We start from the raw sequence: 20231 nt of genomic DNA on the forward strand, positions 1-20231 counted from the left end.
CCTATCTCCACTGCTTCCAGGGGACCCAGTCCATCCACCTTCAGATGTACAGCTGCATGGGTGTCTCAGGTGTCCTGTTGTACTCTGTGGATATCCTCTGTTGGTCAATAAATGTCTGTTTAGTTGTAATTCAGAGGAGGAGAGACAAAGGGAACAGCTTACTCTGCCATGTTGCTGACGTCACTCCAAAAATATCTATTATTTTTGTTGTTATTTCCCAACATTAATTTTGTGTTTTGTTATTGGCATCTTGTCCCTTTTTTCTCTATAACATTAATATTTTCCAATAATCTGATTTTGGTTTTATTAAGTGTGATTTTTTTCTTGATAAAGTTTCTTGATAAATATTTTTAAAGCTGTATGTTTTCTTCTTAGTACTCTTTCAGGTTAAAGTTTGACTTTTGATGCTCAAATCATTTAATTATAAATATTTTAAAATTCACTTAATGTTTTACTATTGAAGCAAGAGATTATTTAATAATTAATTTAGCTTCCAAACATAGTTGGTCAAAAAGCTATTCCTTCTCTATTAGTTTCTGATTTTAGTGCACTATAATCTATAAAATAGTTATACTTTGCACTTGATGGTGGATGTTTTTATATCCTAATATAAGGTCAATTTTTGTAAAAGTCCTCTATGTGCTTGAAATCAATGTTTAATTTCTCTTTATTGAGGAGTCTAAATATATCCAATAGCTAATATCTGAGCATTATTAATTGGATTGTAATTAATAATTCCCAATTTGCATTTCTGAACTCTGTTAAAATTGTCTAACTACAATTTTTTATCTATCCATCTATTATTGATTTCACTCTTTCTATTTATAACTATTTCACAGAAGTTGTATTGATTATCTATTACTTACTATCTAGGTATATTGTTATACAGATTAATGATATTCATGCTGGTTGCTACAGTGTTCTTCTATACTTAATAAACTATGCTTCTTTGTCTCTTGCAGAGTGTGTGTGGTGTAACTTTGAAATTCTGTATGCATTTAAACTAAGAATATTTTTCTTCAAGCCAAAATAACAAGATCACACTTAAAATTAACAACTAAATTAATAATAATCCCTTAATATTATTCATACCTAATCATCTATTCATACCATAATCAAAGTTTTCCTATTGCTTTAAAAATACTTTACACTGGTTTATCTAAATCAGGATCTAATCTAGTACCCTACATTGCATCTGGTTGTTATGTCCCTTAAATTTCTCTTCATTCTTTTCATGACTCTGGTGTTAATGAGACAAGAACAATTGTTCTGTGGGATATCCCACCCTCTGGATTATCTGGTTGCTCCTTACGTTGTTTAAATTATTCCTCCAACCTACGTACAATGGTCATCCATTTTATGGTCAGTTTTGACCAGCTGGGCACATTTTCAATCTGGTTCCTGCATCCTTTTTTTTCAATTGAGGTCATAATAGTTTATAACATTGTGAAATTTTAGTTGTACATTATTATTTGTCAGTCACCGTGTAAATGTGCCCCTTCACCCCTTGTGCCTACCCCCCACCCCGTTCACCCTGGTAACCACCAAACTGTTCTCTCTGTCCGCATGTTAGTTTATCTTCCACATATGAGTGAAATCATATGGTGTTTGTCTTTCTCTGTCTGGCGTATTTCGCTTAACGTAATACCCTCAAGGTGCATCCATGTTGTCGCAAATGGGATGATTTTGTCTTTTTTGATGGCTGAGTAGCATTCCATCAGATGTATATACCATATCTTCTTTATCCAATCATCCACTGATGGGCACTTGGGTTGCTTCCATGTCTTGGCTATAGTGAATAATGCTGCAATGAACATAGGGGTGCATAAGTCTCTTTGGATTGTTGATTTCAAGTTCTTTGGATAAATACCCAGTAGTGGGATAGCTGGGTCATACAGTATTTCTATTTTTAATTTTTTGAGGAATCTCCATACTGTTTTCCATAAAGGCTGCACCAGTTTGCATTCCCACCAGCAGTGAATGAGGGTTCCCTTTTCTCCACAACCTCTCCAACATTTGTTATTTTTTGTCTTGGTGATTATAACCATTCTAACGGGTGGAAGGTGATATCTTAGTGTAGTTTTGATTTGTATTTCCCCGAGGATTAGTGATGTTGAACATCTTTCCATGTGCCTATTGGCCATCTGTATATCTTCCTTGGAAAAATGCCTGTTCATATCCTCTGCCCATATTTTGATGAGGGTGTTTGTTTTCTTGTTGTTCAGTTGTGTGAGTTCTTTATGTATTATGGAGATTAACCCCTTGTCAGATATATGATTTAAAAATATTTTCTCCCAGCTGGCGGGTTGTCTTTTCATTTTGATCCTGGTTTCCTTTGCTGTGTAGAAGCTCTTTAGTCTGATGAAGTCTCACATGTTTATTTTTTTCTTTTGTTTCCCTTGTCCGAGTAGACACAGAATACACATGGATCCCTCTAACACCAATGTCAAAGAGTGTACTGCCTATATTTTCTTCTAGGAGTTTTATGGTTTCAGGTCTTACCTTCAAGTCTTTGATCAATTTTGAGTTAATTTTCATGTATGGTGAAAGGTAATGGTCAACTTTCGTTCTTTTGCATGTGGCTCTCCGGTTTTCCCAGCACCATTTATTGAAGAAACTTTCCTTTATCCATTGTATGTTCTTAGCTCCTTTGTCAAAGATTAGCTGTCCATAGATGTGTGATTTTATTTCCGGGCTTTCAGTTCTGTACCACTGATCTGTGCATCTGTTTTTGTAGCAGCGCTATGCTGTTTTGATTATTGTAGCTTTGTAGTATATTTTGAAGTCAGGGATTGTGATGCCTCCAGCTTTGTTCTTTTTTCTCAGGATTGCTTTAGCTATTTGGGGTCTTTTGTCGCCCCCTAGGAATTTTAGGATTCTTTGTTCTATTTCCATGAAGAATGTCATTGCAATTCTGATTGGGATTACATTGAATCTGTAGATTGCTTTAGGTAGTGTCGACATTTTATCTATGTATATTCTTCCAATCGTTGTGCATGGGATATCTTTCCATTTCTTTATGTCATCATCCATTTCTTTCAATAATGTCTTACAGTTTTCATTGTATGGGTCTTTAACCTCCTTGGTTAAATTTATTCCTAGATATTTTATTCTTTTGGTTGTGATTGTAAATGGGACTGTGTTCTTGAGTTCTCTTTCTGTTAGTTCGTTATTAGGGTATAGAAATGCAACTGATTTTTGTAAGTTGATTTTGTACTCTGCAACTTTGCTGTAGTTGCTGACTATTTCTAATAGTTTTCCAATGGATTCTTTAGGGTTTTCTATATATAAAATCATATCGTCTGCAAACAGCAAGAGTCTCACTTCTTCCTTTCCAATTTGGATTCCTTTTATTCCTTTTTCTTGCCTAATTGCTCTGGCCAAAACCTCCAGTACTCTGTTGAATAAGAGTGGCGAGAGTGGCCGATGCAGTGGTATAGTGGTTAAGTTCACACACTCTGCTTTGGCAGCCCAGCATTTGCGGATTCGGATGCCGGGTACGGACCTATGCACTGCTAATCAAGCCATGCTGTGGTGGTGTCCCATATGCAAAGTAGAGGAAGCTGGGCAGATTGTCTCAGGGCCAATCTTCCCTAGCGAAAAGAGGAAAATTGGCAACGGATGATAGCTCATGGTCAATCTTCCTCACCAAAAAAAAAAAAGAGTGGTGAGAGTCAGCACCCTTGTCTTGTTCCTGTTCTCAGTGGGATGGCTGTCAGTTTTTCCCCACAAAGTATGATGTTGGCTGTGGGTTTGTCATATACGGACCCTATTACGTAGAGGTACTTTCCTTCTATACCCATTTTATTGAGAGTTTTGATTGTAAAGGCATGTTGAATCTTGTCAAATGTTTTCTCTGCGTCCTTTGAGATGATCATGTGATTTTTATTCTTCCTTCTGTTAACGTGGTGTATCACATTGATTGATTTGCAGATGTTGAGCCATCCCTGTGTCCCTGGTATAAACCCCACTTGATCATGGTGTATGACCTTTATAATGTATTGCTGTATTTGGTTTGCCAACATTTTGTTGAGGATTTTTGCATCTATGTTCATCAGCGATATTGGCCTGTAATTTTCCTTCTTTGTGTTGTCCTTGTCTGGCTTTGGGATTGGGGTGATGTTGGCCTCATAGAGTATGTTAGGAAGTGTTCCAGCTTCCTCTATTTTTTGGAATAGTTTGAGAAGGGTGGGTATTAAATATTCTTTGAATGTTTGGTAAAATTCTCCAGAGAAGCTATGCATCTGGCCCTGGTCTTTTGTCTTTTGGAGGTTTTTGGTTACTGTTTCAATCTCTGTACTTGTGATCGGGCTATTCAGATTCTCTATTTCTTCTTGGTTCAGTTTTGGGAGTTTGTATGAGTCTAGGAATTTATCCATTTCTTCTAGATTGCACAATTTGTTGGCACATAGTTTTTCATAGTATTCTCTTATAATCTTTTGTATTTCTGTGGTATCCATTGTAATTTTTCCTCTTTCATTTCTAATTTTATTTATTTGAGCCCTCTCTCTTTTTTTCGTAGTGAGTCTGGCTAAGGGTTTGTCAACTTTGTTTATCTTCTCAAAGAACCAGCTCTTCGTTTCATTGATCCTTTCTACTGTTTTTTTCAGGCTTTTTGTTTGTTTGTTTGCTTGTTTGTTTTGCTTTGATTTCATTTATTTCTGGTCTAATTTTTATTATTTCTCTCCTTCTGCTGAATTTGGGCTTTGTTTGTTCTTCTTTTTCTAATTCTTCTAGGTGTAATTTAACATTGTTTATTTGGGATTTTTCTTGTTTGTTAAGGTGGGCCTGTATTGCTATGAATTTCCCTCTTAGGCCACTTTTGCTGCATCCCATATGAGTTGGTATGTTGTATTTTCATTTTCAATTCTCTGCAGATATTTTTTGGTTTCTCCTTTAATTTCTTCGATGATCCATCAGTTGTTCAGTAGCATGTTGTTTAGTCTCCACATCTTTGTCACAGTCCCAGTTTTTTCCTCGTAGTTGATTTCTAGTTTCATGGTCGGAAAAGATGCTTGTTATGATTTCAATCTTCTTAAATTTATGGAGGTTTGCCTTGTCTCCCAACGTATGGTCTGTCCTTGAGAATGTTCCATGTGCACTTGAGAAGAATGTGTGTTCTGCTGTGTTTGGATGGAGTGCTCTCTCTGTATCTGTTAAGTCCATCTGGTCTAGTTTTCCATTAAGTCCGCTATTTCCTTGTTGACGTTCTGTCTGGATGATCTCTCCATTGCTGTAAGTGGGGTGTTAAGGTCCCTTGCTATTATCGTGTTGTTGTTAATATCTCCTTTTGGGTTTGTTAATGGTTGCTTTTTGTACTTTAGTGCTCATGTCTTGGGTGCATATATGTTTGTAAGTGTTGTCTTCTTGGTGGAGTGTCCCCTGTATCATTATATACTACCCCTCTTTGTCTCTCATTACCTGTTTTATCTCAAAGTCTGCTTTGTCTGATTAAGCATGACAACACCTGATTTCATTTGTTTGCCATTAGCTTGGAGTATTGTCTTCCATCCCTTCACTCTGAGCCTTTGTTTGTCTTTAGAGCTGAGATGTGTTTCCTGGAGGCAGCATATTGTTGGGTCTTGCTTTTAATCCATCCCACCACTCTGTGTCTTTTGACTGGAGAATTCAATCCATTTACATTTAGAGTTATTATTGATATATGAGGGCTTAATGTTGCTATTTTAGAGCCTATTTTCCAGTTCTGTGTTTCCTTTGTTTCTCGTCCCATGTGTTTCAGACTACCAATTCAGTTTGGTAGTTCTGTATGATGGTTTTCTTAGTTTTTTCTTTATTTACCATTTGGGTCTCTGTTCTGATTATTTATTTAGTGGGTACCATGAGGTTTGTATAAAAAATCTCGTAGATGACTTAGTCCGTTTTCTGAGAGCCTCTGATTTCCTTAGACTAAATCGATTCCATCCCTTTCCTCTTCCCCTTCCAAGTTATTACTGTGACAACTTATTCCATTTTGTGAGTTTTTGGTTAAAATGATGAGATTTTATTTATTTTGGGTGTTTTCCTTCCCTTTATCTTTGATGTTATAATTGATTGCTAACCTGTTCTGATAGAGAGCTGCAGTTTTTCTGATTTTGTCTACCTATTTTTCTCCTTGCTCAAAGCTTTGTATCCCCTTTTTCTTTTTTTTTAATCAGGCATGAGGGCTTTCTTGAGCATTTCTTGTAGTGGGGGTCTTGTGGCAATGAACTCCCTTAGCTTTTGTTCATCTGGGAAAGTTTTCATTTCTCCATCATATCTGAAGGATGTTTTCACTGGATAGAGTATTCTTGGCTGAAAGCTTTTCTCTTTCAATATTTTGAATATATCATTCCACTCTCTCCTATCCTGTAAGGTTTCTGCCGAGAAATCCACTGAAAGCCTGGTAGGGGATTCTTTGTAAGTTGTTTCCTTCCGCCTTACTGCCCTTAATAATTTTCCTCTGTCATTGACTTTTGCCGGCTTTACTACTATATGCCTTGGAGAGGATCTTTTTATGTTGATATAGTTAGGAGACCTATTGGTTTCATTCACTTGTATTTCCAGCTCCTTCCACAGGTTTGAGAAGTTCTCAGCTATTATTTCTTTGAACAAGCTCTCTGCTCCTTTTTCCCTCTCTTCTCCCTCTGAAATACCTATAAATCTTATGTTGTGTTTCTTAATTGAGTCAGATATTTCTCGGAGAATTTCTTCCTTTCTTTTTAGTCTTAGTTCTCTCTCCTCCTCCATCTGGAGCATTTCTGCATTCCCATCCTCAATATTGCTAATTCTGTCCTCCATATTGTCAGCTCTATTATTGAAAGACTCCAAATTTTTCTTTATCTCCTCCATTGTGTATTTCACCTCCAACATTTTTGATTGGTTTTTGTTTATATTTTCAATCTCTTTCGTGAAGAAGTTCCTGATTTCATTGAACTATTTGTATTTTCTTGTAACTCATTGAGCTTTTTTGATAGCTATTTTGAATTCTCTGTCATTTAGATTACAGATTTCTGTGCCTTCAGATTTATGGCTGCTTGTCATTTTCCTTCTGGTTTGGAGATTTAATATGTTTTTTCATACTGTTTTATGGTGTGGATTTGTGCCTCCACATAGGGATAGTATCTGGTCGCAGCTTCCACCTGCCACCACTGCGTGGCGGTCAAGAGCTGTGTGTTCTGGGCCCACCACAAGCCCTGGCCTCTAGCTGCTGCTTTTCTGAGAAATGCCTGGGCGCTCTGGCCGACCAGCTGAGCTGGAGCACTGGGCGGGGGCGGGGCACTTTCTTTTGCCTGCATGATCCCTGGGGCTTCTTGCTCTTCCCTCGCTGTCTGCTGTCCTGTGGTGCTAGCTTGATGAAGACATCCTGCAACAACTCAGTCACCTCTATGTGGGGGTTTCCCACAGGCTGTGAGGGAACTTGGAGAGCACCAGTGTTCCTGTGGAGGGCTGATCCTGCTCCCTCTCCTCCAAGAGCTGTGCAGTCCAGGGGTCACTGCCATTTGAGAAGGAGAGGAGCTCTCCTTATCTCCTTCCACTTCCTCCAGGGGCTCCAGCACCTCCACCTTCAGATGTATGGCTGTGTGGGTCTCTCAGACATCTTTAGTGTTGTGTGAATGTCCTCTGTTGGTATATGAATCTCCTCTTTGTTGTATCTTATGGGGGAGAGTGTAAGGTTAGAGCTCACTCCACCATGATGCTGATGTCACTCTCCCTGCATCCTTTTAGCATTAACCTATTACTCAGTGAAAGTTTCATCTCAGGCTCAAACAAGATGAGCTAGGCATGCTTCCATGTCCAGGATATTTCTCCAGGGAATCCTGGGTCCTTTTAGTGGCATATGGTAATAGAGACATTATGATTCTTCTTTCCTTAAATCCATTTTGTCTGTTTTCAAGATTGCTGCCTCAGCTTTCACTTGGTACATATTTGCCTGGCAAATACTTGTCCACCCTTTTATTTTAAAACTTTATGTTCTATTCCTTTAGAATAGTAAATGCAAAATATGAAATAAGATAGCAGAAATGAGCACCATGAAAGCAATATTAAAATAAATGTAAATGGTTAAAGAATCAATGAAAAGACAAAGATTCTCAGAGTAAAAATATTTTTTAACTCCAAGATCCAAATATGCATTTTCTATAACATGCACATTATTGAAGAGAATATGACCCTGACTATCTATGTCTGTCTTTAGTGGTTCCAAACGTGACAGCTTTTCAATATTTCAGTCACTGTTAGTAAAAACCAAGTAGCCAGACTATGCTTAAGCACTCAACACACTGATCTCATTTTATCTTTATCACAATACTGAATGGGAAGGACTAGTATGATTTACTCTGTGTTACTGATAAAGATTGTGAGACCCAGAAAAGTTAAGCAAATTGTTCAATAGTATACAGCTCTTCGATTGCCATTTAATTATGTTAGAGTCTATGTTTTAACCACTGTGCTTCATTCTGTTTCTGATCTCACCAGATTCAGCATCCTTGCCTGCTCAGAACTATAGCACAGTGTCTGAATTCATCCTCCTTGGCTTCTCCCCCTTCCCCCAGCATCTCCTGCCTGCCTTCTTCCTGCTGTTCCTGCAGATGTGCCTGTTCACACTGCTGGGGAACCTGCTCATCATGGCCACCATCGGGAGCGAGTGCATCCTCCACACACCCATGTATCTCTTCCTGTGCACCCTCTCCATCTCTGAGATTCTGTCACTGTTGCCGTCACCCCTCACATGCTGGTCGACCTGCTCTCCACCCATCACTCCATCACCTTTGTGGCCTGTGTCAGCCAGATGTTCTTCTCCTTCATGTTTGGCTTCACCCATTCCTCCCTGCTCATGATCATGGGCTACAACCGCTACGTGGCCATCTGCCACTCTCTGCGCTACAATGTGCTCTTTTGTCCCCGTGACTGTGCCCATCTTGTGTCCTGGTCCTATGCTGGTGGCACAGTCATGGGGATGATGGTGACATTGATAGTTTTTCACCTCACCTTCTGTGGGTCTAACGTGATCCATCATTTTCTCTGCCACGTGCTTTCCCTCTTGAAGTTGGCCTGTGGGAATGAGACATCCTCTGTCACCTTGGGTGTGATCCTGGTGTGTGTCACAGCTCTGATGGGCTGTTTATTCCTCATCTTCCTCTCCTATGTCTTCATCGTGCCTGACATCTTGAGGATCCCCTCAGCTGAGGGCAGGCACAAGACCTTCTCCACATGTGTGTCCCACCACACTGTGGTGGCCGTGCACTATGGTTTTGCCTCCATCATCTGCCTCAAGCCCAAGGGCCCTCCATCTATGGACAGTAACACTCTGATGGCCACCACCTATACAGTCTTCACCCCCTTTCTTAGCCTAATCATCTTCAGCCTCAGGAATAAGGAGCTGAAGAATGCCATAAAAAAACCTTCTGCCGAAAATTCTGTCCCTCAGCTCCTGACAGACAGCGTAGGGGAGAGGAAAGATGATAGAAGAGCTAGGATAACAATGTCTGTCACCACGGGACAGTTGAAAGGATTCAGGTATGTGAAAATACCCACACTCCATAGGAGTTCGATGCAAACTAGCTGTTTGTTTCTGCCCAGTGTGTTTGCCCTCGTCTAGAAGAGGCCTGAGCAATCACGATCTCTTGTTTATGACCCAGCATGATGAACTCTATGCCATTGTCTAAGCCTAAGAGCCTGTTATCTCTCTGTGGGTAGGTGGGGAGCACCACATGAGTGTGCCTGGGCACTGATGCACAGGGTTCTTCTTGAATGGACAAGCCAGGAAGACTCTATTCCCCTCTCCCAAAATAGGAATAAACCAAGATAAAGATAATAATAAATGCCATCAGCATTGGGCCGTTTTTTGTCTCAAGCATTGTGTCTAGAGTTTCATAATTATCATAATTTTAATTATAACAAATGTACAAAAGAAAATGAAGTATTTGTCTTTGAGAAAATGGTTTACTATTTGCAGTTCCTCACTGTCTTTGGAAAGGATAGACTCTGAGGGAGGTTTGTGACGTTGAGCTGAGTAGAGAGAAGGATGTCAGAATGCTAAGCAGAAACAGAGAGAGGCAGAGAGAGAGAGACGGGGTTCAGTGCTTGGGTAGGAACGTACAGTATGTTAAAAGGATGTTGCTCTCTGATATCTTATGGAAATCCCTCTTGCTCTTTCTCCCTCATAACTTTCATTAAAAGATCAATTTCTCGTTGCCATGTTAAGTTGTATCCATTTGGGGAATGTGTTGAGGGGCAGAGTACTATCTCAAGATGGCACATGAGAGGTCAGAGGCTACCCATGGGGACCCCCTTATGCAGATGAGAAATGTTGGTGGAGGTCACACAACATGAGAATGACGGGAGTCACATGAGTTTAGGTCTGTCTGACTCCCATGCTGGTGTTGGGAATCCTAAATGACTGAGGATTCAGGAAGGGAGCCCTCTGTGGGATGAAATTGTTAACTCAAAGCTGGGACCAGATATTAGAGTTGGATGCAGAAAATGTTTTATAATAATTAGCCTAAAAATGGCTATCACAATTGAATGCTTGGATTTTGCCAAATATTGTTGTAAGGATTTCATAGCATTGGCTCCTCTAGGTCACAAGATAAATTATTGTTTATCTAAATTTGGATATTATTCACGTCTATTATTGTACACATTTTTGAGATGAGGAAAATGCATTCTGACAGGTTAAGCTATGTGTCCAAGGCCACACGGCCATGAAGCGGTGAAGCGGGAACCGATTGCGATTTGGATAAATCTGGAGTTGGTGATCAGAATTCACGTCTCTCAGGTGCCTGCAGAGAGAAGTCTGGTCTTGCCCACAAGGAGAAGGCTGTAGTTAGAAGCAAGAGACAATTTCAGGACAAGAGTGCAGGCTTGGGTACACACCACTTCTACAGAGCCAGAAAAAACACTGATTCCAGAGGAGCTAATGAGACTCTGTAAGTCTGGCAAAACCAGCTACAGCAGTTTGGGGTTTGACTTTCTTATTTTACTCGTTATTTTGGTAAGCTGAATAACGTTCACTCACCCTCAATGATGTCCTTGTCCAGAATGTGGGAGTATGTTTTCTTACCCGGCAAAAGGGAATTTGCAGATGAGATCCAGTTAAGGATCTTGAGATAGGGGGATTATCCTGGATTGTCAGGTAAACCCCATATAATCACAAGCGTCCTTATAAAAGGGAGGCAGGAGGAGTCAGAGCCAGAGAGAAGAAGGAGATGGAACAAAGAAAGAGATGGGAGTGATGCTGGGGCGGGACCATGAGCAAGGATTGCAGGCTGCCCTAGAAGCTGGGAAAGGCAGGAGAAGGATTCTCCCAGAGAGCCTCCAGGAGGAGCCAGCCCTGCTGACACCTTGACTCAAGTTAGAGAGACTGATTTCAGACTTCTGGCATCCAGAAATAGAAGAGAATAAAATTGTGTTTTTTAAGGCTGTGAGTTTATAGTATTTTGTTACAGCAGCCTTAGGAAACTAATAAATTGACATGTGAAGCGGCATCCTGTTATGAACTATTATGTTGGCCTCGTTAGCAAAATTAGTTTCAACCCAGATTCTTAGGCCATTCTTTTTACTGAGAAGACTTGAGGAAGTTACGATGGTTCATGAGGAATGCTGAGTATCCTGGAACTCCATCAACAAAGGTGAATGTGTCCCAACAACACAGCTGCAAGATTTGCTCACTGGCAGCAAGTCCTTCATGGTTGATGTGAGGATAAATACTATTGTGTAGCTGTTAGGGTACCCACCACAGGTCCTGGGATGCTGTCTGCACTCAACAAACAGTAGTGGAATAGGAGCTGGAGGACACCCAAGAAGATTCTCCTTGCTCGATGTGGACTGTGCAAGCTCGGAAGAGGCGCTAAAAATCCTGTGTGATAGCGCCCTCTGCGCTTTAACAAAGGTACGGGAGTGTGAACTTTGGACGTTTCAGAGAGAAAGCTGAGTTGCAGGGAGCTGACCTGCGGGAAGTACTTCAAGGAAAAATCAAACTCTACGGTGATTGGTAGATCTGGAACTCATCTCTTGTAAGATGAAAAAGTGACCTTTTTACAACGCCTCTTTTTCTGTTTGGGTTTGTGTATTAGTCAGGGTTCTCCAGAGACACAGAAGGAAAGCGATGTATGTGTATACATATATACACATATGTGTGTATATGTATTATATATGTATGTCCATATATAATAAAATATATGCAATTATATCACAATATATTGTTATATATTATATGTTATAATTATTGCGTTATATATAATGTAATATATTATTATAATGTAACCTTATATTTTATTATATATTATATATTATCTATTTATACTAATTACATATTGTAATTATATTAATATATCATTATATTGTGTATTATAATAATATATGCTCTTACAATTATATGTTATATGAGTAATTATATATTATCATTGTTTATCATAGTATTTATTTATAATTATATTATTAACGTATTGTTATAATATAATAATACATCATAATATATATGGCTATAAAGAGATTTATTATAGGGAATTGGCTCATGTAATTATGAGACTGAAAATTCCCAAGATCTGCAGTAGGCCAGCTGGAGACCCAGGAGAGCTGATGCCGTAAGTTCCAGTCTGAAAGCTGGGAGGCTCGAGACCTAGGAAGGGCTGATGTTTCAGTTTGACTGCAAAGGCAGGAGAAAAACCCAAGTCCCTGCTCAGAGCCAGTCAGGCAGGAAGAATTTCCTCTTATTCAATAGAAAGTCAGCCTTTTGGTTCTGTTCAGGTCTTCAAATGATTAGATGAGGTCCATCCACACTAGGGAGGGCAATCTGCTTTTCTCAGTCTATCAGTTTAAATGTTCAACTCCTCCAGAAACAGCCTCACAGACACACCCAGAGGAATGTCTGACCAAACGTCTGGGCAGTCCATGGCCCTGTCAAGTTGACACAGAGAATTAACCACCACCAGCTTCACCCATGTTGTAGCATGTACCAGCACTTCATTCCTTCCCATGCCTGAATAACCCATTGTTATCACATACAATGTGATGTATTACGTAGGAAACATCACAAATGCGGTGTGTCCAATATACCACAGTTTGTTTGTCCTTCATCCATTGATGCGCATTTGGGTCATTTCCACCTTTAGGCTGTTGTGAATAGTGCTGCTATGACCATGTTTATACCAAATATACATTTTAATGAATACTTTAAAGTGAACCTCATGTAGCCAGAAGGAAGCAGGGAGGGAGGGAAGGAGGGAAGGGGCATTCCCACAGCCCCAGCGGCCCTCCTTGGACTTGGAGAGCTGTGCATCCCACATCCCCAGGCTTGAGGAGAGCCTCTGGGATCAGCCCTGGGGAGGATGCCCGTGGAGATAAGGCTCCTGCCCGCCCTCCTCGGCCAGCGCGCTGCAGGAGGGGCGGCCCCAACCTGCGCTGCAGGGCGTCCCCGCACACTGGCAGTCTGTGAGCAGGGCAAGGGGAGGTCTCTGTTTCCAGGACTGTTTTCCAGGAACAGGCTGCTAGAGCTGTAGGAGCTGGAAGGCAGAGGGCGTGCGGACCATGGAGAACCTGAGCAGACGGAGCCCCAGCCCAGCCGAGGGAAGGGGCTGAGAGTGGGACGGGGTGGAGAGGAGGGTCTGCAGCCCAAGCAACCCGACCCCAGGTGGGGTCTGCCAGTGTGGGCTCGGCTCCCACACCGAGTCCATCTACTGCCCATGGCTGCCCCTTTCCCCCAGTGCCTGGACCCACAGCAGTCCTGGTCACGAGGGTCCATTCCCAGGAGAGAAGTGGTCCCTGTACCAGGTTGGGGAGGGTGGTTCCCAGCCAGAAGGGTAAGCTTGGGTGTGTCACCACACACTTCTGCTCACTTACACATCACCTGTGTGTGCTTCTGTGTGCACCGAGTGTGTTTGTGTATGTGCAGCTGTGGGTGCCTATATTCATTTCTCGTGGCTGCCGTAACAAAGTACCACAAACAGGTGTCTCTCACAGTTCTGGAGGCCAGGAGGCCAAAACCAAGGTGTTGGCAGGGCCTTGCTCCCTCCCAAGGCTCTGGGGAGGATGGCCTCCTTGCCTCTTCCAGCTTCTGGGGGACCCAGGTGCTCGTTGGCCTGTGGCTGCCTCACTCCAGTCTCTGCCTCCCTCTCTCCACGGTCTTCTTCCCTCTGTGTGTCGCCTTCTAGTCCTATGAGGACACAGGCGTGCGACTTAGGGCCCACCCTAATCCAGCATGATCTCATCTCGAGCCTTATCTTGGTTGTGTCGGCAAAGACCCTATTTCAAATAAGGTCACATTCTGAGGTTCCAGTGGATCAGGATCTTGGGGGGACACTATTCAACCCACCAGAGGGCCTTGCACACATGGCAGCTGTGTGTCCCTGGTTTATCCCAGTCCCAGACAAGCTCCAGGCACCCGGTAAGTGCTCTGTAGATATGCGCAGAACGAGTGACAGTGACTCTGTTAATGGCTGCGTGTTTCCTGGGTGTCACTGCCAGTGTGTGTTTCAGAGCCTGTGTACCTGTGAGCTCAGCTCTGTGTGCTTATGCACCTGTGAGCACGGTCTTAGGTCTATGACACAGGTACATAAACAGAGAGAGCTGAGTGGGTTGAACAGTGTCCCCTTGAAGAAGAAGGGCACTGGAACAGGATCTGGGAGCCAGCCTGAGTGTACCCTGGCTTGGGGCTCTGGCTGGGAGCCCATAGCTGGGATGAGGGTCCTGGCCTTTCTCCTCCCTTAAGTGTAGACTGTGCAGTTGACTTAGAGAGCTCCCCATGGAAAGTCCTGCTGAGCCGTTGTCCTGGGAAAGGGAGACGCAGAGCAAGCACCAGAGGGAGACAGGGAGCTGCGAGAGCCCTTTCTGTGTTTTTTCTGTTCGTAGCATTCGTACATTCAGGAGCGGGTACCCTGGAGCCTGTTTGCAGCCACGAGAGACGAAGAGATCTGCTGCCCGAGGGAGCGGATGCTGGGGGTAAGGGGCATTCACAATGTCAGAGGAAAGATTAGCCTGGAACTGGTGTTGAAGCCCTGGGCTGTCCGGGCACCAATATTCGTCACCTGGTGGGGAAGGATGAGTGACAACCAGCCCAGCAGTGATGACAAAGATGACAACAATGCCAGCCAGAATTCCTTGAGAGCCTTCTCTGGGCTGAGCACTTTGCAGCCAATCCACAGAGGGAAGCTTTGAGGGCAGTTCTCTGGTTATCCCAACACTCGGTGAGGACTTGAGATTTGAACCCTGGGTCTGCATGACCCCACAGCCTGTGTGGGTCTCCGAGAATGTACTCTGGCAGCCAGAGGAGGGTGGAGCAGAGGAGGAGTGGAGGCACAGTGCTCCAGGAGACTAGACGTGAGGCCAGAGCCAGGGCTGGGGCCGTGGGACCGAGAGGCAGGGAGTGGGGTCCAGAAATGGTGGCTGAGGGACAGGAGGGGTGAGGAAGAGGAGGTTGCTGAGGCTGGTGCCCCGGCTATGGCAGGACTGCCTAGGTCCCCCCTCTAGCCCACAAATGGTACTTTCCTGTATGAGATACTCCATCCTGACTAGGGCCAAACTGTCCATTTTCAGGTGGGATTCTGGGTCCTCCAAGCATTGGCCGACCCTGGCTCTGAGGAAACACTTAGTGACAATCTTCTAGGGGAAAATGGAGGGGGCGTATTGGAGTGTAATTGTAGTATTGGAGTGAACCCTACCCCCGGGTAAGTATTTGAAAATTTGTCATCCGATATATATGATATTTATGTAATTGATACATATATATGTATCGTTAATATATATATGTACGTTTCATTGATATAGACATATATCATTAATACATAAGTATAATATATATATTCACAAATATTTGTTGGACTTAAGCTACAGAGTTTTGAGTTAATCATGCTCTTTAGTTGATGATATTTCATCAACATTGACTTGCACAGTGATCCTGTTTTATTTATTCCCACGCATCATCATGTCCCACACTGTTCCCCACCCCTGAAGGCAGCCGTTCTAATTTGTTCCACGTGCACCCTTCTGTTTGCGTGAATTCTTATCAAATGTATATTGTTGCACATTTATGTTTTGACTGCCATGCATTGTACTGTGCTGGAGGTCTCCCATTTTTTTTCTGATTTTTCACCCAGCACTATGATTTTAAGAGCAATCCATGTTGCTATGTGGATTCAGGTTTGTTTTTCCTTTATGTCGATTAGAGCTTCATGGTGCACGCCCACCACATTTACTTCTCCATTCCCCCAGGTAGTGGGGTCTCAGACTCCCCCCGACTCCGCCATCACAGACAATGCTACTGTGAACGTCCTTGATCACGTCCCTCCCTGACCTGTGTGCAAGTTTCACTCAGATGGAGAGCCAGGAGCAGTGTTTGCGGGACTTGGGTAAGTGTTCCTGTAATTTGGCTGTGAACCACCAGCACCTGCTACAGTGACTGAGGTCACCTGTCTTCACTTCTGGGCAACACATGGCAGCATCAGCTCTCATGTTTGCTGCTCCAAGAGGTGGAGAGTGACACCGCGTTGTTGTTTTAAATCGCATTCCTCTCATTGCTAATGAGCTGCAGCGTGTCTTCACTTGCTGGCAGCCAATCGCGTTTCCTCACCTGCAAATCCCCTGTGCCTTCCTTCGCCCACTTTCTCTCATGATTCTTGTCTGTCTTCTCCTTAGTTTGCAGATGTTCCTTGTAGATGCTAGATATGAGTCTCCTGTCAGTTTTTTCCCCAGCTTTATTGAGGTATACTTAATATACAAAAAACTGCACATAGTTAATGTGCACATTTTTATGAGTTTGGACAAATGCCTGAGTCTGTGATACCATCACCACAGTCAAGGTGATAAACATATCCATCATCTCCAAGATTTCTTGTGCCCGTTTGTGTGTGTGTGTGTGTATGTGTGTGTGTGGTAAGAACACTTAACAGGAGATCTACCCTCTCAAGTGATAAGTGCACATTACCATGTTGTCAGCTACAGGCTCTGTGTTGTACAGCAGATCTCTAGCACTTATTCATATTGCAAATGTCTTCTTGCTCTTTGTCACCTGTTAGCTTTATCCATGATGCTCTTTGTTAATATAATGCATAATATTGATGTAATGGAATTGATCTTTTTTATTTACGGTTTTTGCCATTTTTTCTTTTTAACGAATTCATTTCCTGTTCTTTCACAAAGATCCTACCACACTTTCTTTTACTATGTTTTTATCTTTCCCAGTTAGAATAATAACACACCTTAATTCTCTCTTCAGGCAGGGTACTGAGAGTCAAGTTTTCTTTTCATCTATTTGGAAAGAGTCTTTCAACAGCATCCTCTAAACAATTTGTCCTTTTCTGCTTGGTTTCTGGTGCAACTTAACCATATATGAACGGCTCCATTTCTGAGGTCTCCGTTCTGGAACCACTGGTCTGTTCATCTGTCGTTGCACTAATCCTACACTGCTTTACTTCCAAGGCTTTGTAGAATCTCTCAGAATCTCAGAGGGTGACTTCCCCCACCTGCTTTCACTCTTCATTTCAAGGTTGACTTAGGTATTCATGGATCATTACTCTTTGCTAGAAATTTTAGAATAAGTTTATCATCTTTCTCAAAAGAGCCAATTGGATTTTTGGAGAAGATTACGTTGAATGTATAGATTAAATTTGGGGTAGAATCGACTTCTTTATGCTATTGTCTTTCTATTTCATCCATTTATGTATATCATCTGCCATGTTTTCTATTAATTACATGCTTAATTGTTCTCCATGAAGGTCTTGTGTGCACGTGTTTAAATTAATTCCGAGATACTTGATAGAATATGTGTACGTTGAATAATGCTTGTTTAACTTTTTATTATTAACTAATGTTAAACTTACAAAAGTTGCAAAAATACAGAAAATTCTTATGCTCCCTTCACCCAATTTCCTCTAATGTCAGCATCTTACAGAACCCAGTACAATGATCAGACCCAGGAAATTAACATGATTATAATACCATCTAGCAAACTACAGTCTTACTTAAATTTTTCCAGTTTTCCCACTAATATCCTTTTTCTATTCCAGGACACAATCCATTTCATCTATTTGTTATTTCAACTTTTCATTATCATTCAGTTCTTAGTATTTCTTAATTTTCCTTTTAACCCAAAGATTAGTGAGTAACATGTTACTATGGCAACGACAAATGGTCCAACATAATATTTACTTTCAAATACATGGTATTTCAGGTATCCTCTTCTTATTAATTTCCAATTTTATTGCAATATGATCAGATAACCTGGAATTTTACAATACTGGCACTTGGAAATTTACCTAGACTTCCTTTATGACTCACACAAGGTCCTTTTTGGTGCCAATTCCATGTTCTTAAAAGGTGTTTGTGGGGGTTTTTTTTGGTGTATTGAATAAGAGTGTGTGTGTGTTTGCATATGTTGAATATACATTTTTAAGTAATGTATATATTAGCTATGTATATTAATATATATTTGTACATAATAGCTCAAGTATTAAGTAAAGTAACAGAATTAAGTCTGAAAATAACAGTAATTACTAAACATATAAATGCATTAAATGCACCAATTAAAGGAGAGATACGACCATAGATTGTATCACAGATTTTAACAGAATCTGATTCTGGTCATCCGCGGCCGTCCTCAATCTCAACTTCTTGAGTGTTTCCTAACTCTTTTCCAGGTGCTGTAGTAGGCACATTATGGGCATGATCTTATTTAATGCTCATAACAGTCTTGTCAGCCAGGGATTAGTATGATCAACTTCCTTTTAGGAATGAGAAAACTAAGGCTCAAAAAGACTGAGGAAGCAACCCAACGTCACATAGCTCTGAAGTTGGGACTCAACCCAGGTGTGGCTGAACAGAGACCCTGAGTTCCTACCACTGGGATTTTAAAATTATAGTAATAATAATAATTATTATTATTATTCATTGAATTCTTACTACGTGCCAGGACCTGTGCTAAGCATTTTAGATGCATGATCTTATTGAAACCTCAAACAGCTCTGTGAAGCACAGACCATTATTAGGAGCACCATTTTTCAGACGGACTAAGGAGGTGAAGGAGCCTCTCCGGGAAGTCCTCTCAGGAAAGGCTCACTAGAGACCCTGGACCTTCTTCCCTCTCCCCCAACAGGTGTGGCTGCCATGCTGGGGCTAAACCACACCCCCGTGTCTGAATTCATCCTCATCGGCTTCTCCCCCTTCCCTCACCTTCAGCTGATGTTCTTCCTGCTGTTCCTGCTGATGTACATGTTCCCGCTGCTGGGGAACCTGCTCATCATGGCCACCATCTGGAGAGAGCGCAGCCTCCAAACACCCAGGTACCTCTTCCTGTGTGCTCTCCATCCCCGAGACCCTCTAAACCTTCACCGTCATCCCCCGCATGCTGGCTGACCTGCTCTCCACCCACCACTCCATCACCCTCACAGCCTGTGCCAGCCAGATGTTCTTCTCCTTCACATTTGGGTTCACCTGCTCCTTCCTGCTTACCATCGTGGGCTACGACTGCTACATGGCCATCTGCCACGCCCTGTGCTGCAATGTGCTCATGAGCCCTGGTAGCTGTGCCTGCCTGGTGGCCTGGTCCTGGGCTGGTGGCTCAGTCACGGGGCTGGTGGTGACAACAGCCATTTTCCACCTCAACTTCTGTGGACCCAATAAGGTCCACCATTTCTTCTGCCATGTGATGCCTCTCCTGAAGTTGGCCTGTGGAACTGATGTACCAGGGGCGGCCAAGGGCCTGCTGGGCTGCTGTCTCCTCATCCTCCTCTCCTACGCCTTCATCGTGGACGCCATCTTGAGGATCCCGTCAGCTGAAGGTCGGCACAAAGCCTTCTCCATGTGTGCGTCCCTCCTCACCGTGGGAATCGTGCACTACGGCTTCGCCTCTGTTATCTACCTCAAGCCCAAGGGTCCCCAGTCTCTAGAAGGAGACAGCCTGATGGGCATCACCTACACAGTCCTCACACCCTGCCTCAGCCCCATCATCTTCAGCCTCAGGAACAAGGAGCTGAACAACACCATGAGGAATACCTTCCTCAGCAAGCTCTTTCTCCAAAGCTCCTGAAGCGGCTGGTTTTGTGGCAGGGACTGTGGTGGATGGACACCCTTCAGTCTTCCATCTGTAAAATGGGAACACTATGCTTCACTGTGATGAGTCCTGTTTGTGAATTCCCCCTTCGTCCCCCTCAGCAAGTGCTCTGTAAATTCCAGATGTTTGTTTTCTCTCCTTTCCCCCAGTCTGGTTGACCTCATTCCTCCTGGATCCAGTGGGGTCACAACTCCCCAATATTGACCTCGTG

The 20231-nt window shown here is 42.5% G+C and overlaps 1 protein-coding gene and 1 pseudogene across 1 annotated transcript; both read left to right on the forward strand.

Annotated features, from left to right (window-relative positions):
• The first annotated feature begins 3490 nt into the window (after positions 1-3490).
• On the forward strand, positions 3491-9441 carry LOC131418837 (olfactory receptor 10H4-like). Its single transcript, XM_058563432.1, is given in 4 exon segments — positions 3491-3497; positions 8455-8682; positions 8685-9371; positions 9374-9441. Coding segments are annotated over 4 exon segments (990 nt in total).
• A 9633-nt stretch (positions 9442-19074) lies between these two features.
• LOC131418879 (olfactory receptor 10H5-like) lies at positions 19075-19996 on the forward strand (annotated as a pseudogene).
• The last annotated feature ends 235 nt before the right edge of the window (positions 19997-20231 follow it).

The sequence above is a fragment of the Diceros bicornis genome, chromosome 20 (genome assembly GCF_020826845.1).
Source record: "Diceros bicornis minor isolate mBicDic1 chromosome 20, mDicBic1.mat.cur, whole genome shotgun sequence".
Classification (NCBI taxonomy): domain Eukaryota; kingdom Metazoa; phylum Chordata; class Mammalia; order Perissodactyla; family Rhinocerotidae; genus Diceros; species Diceros bicornis.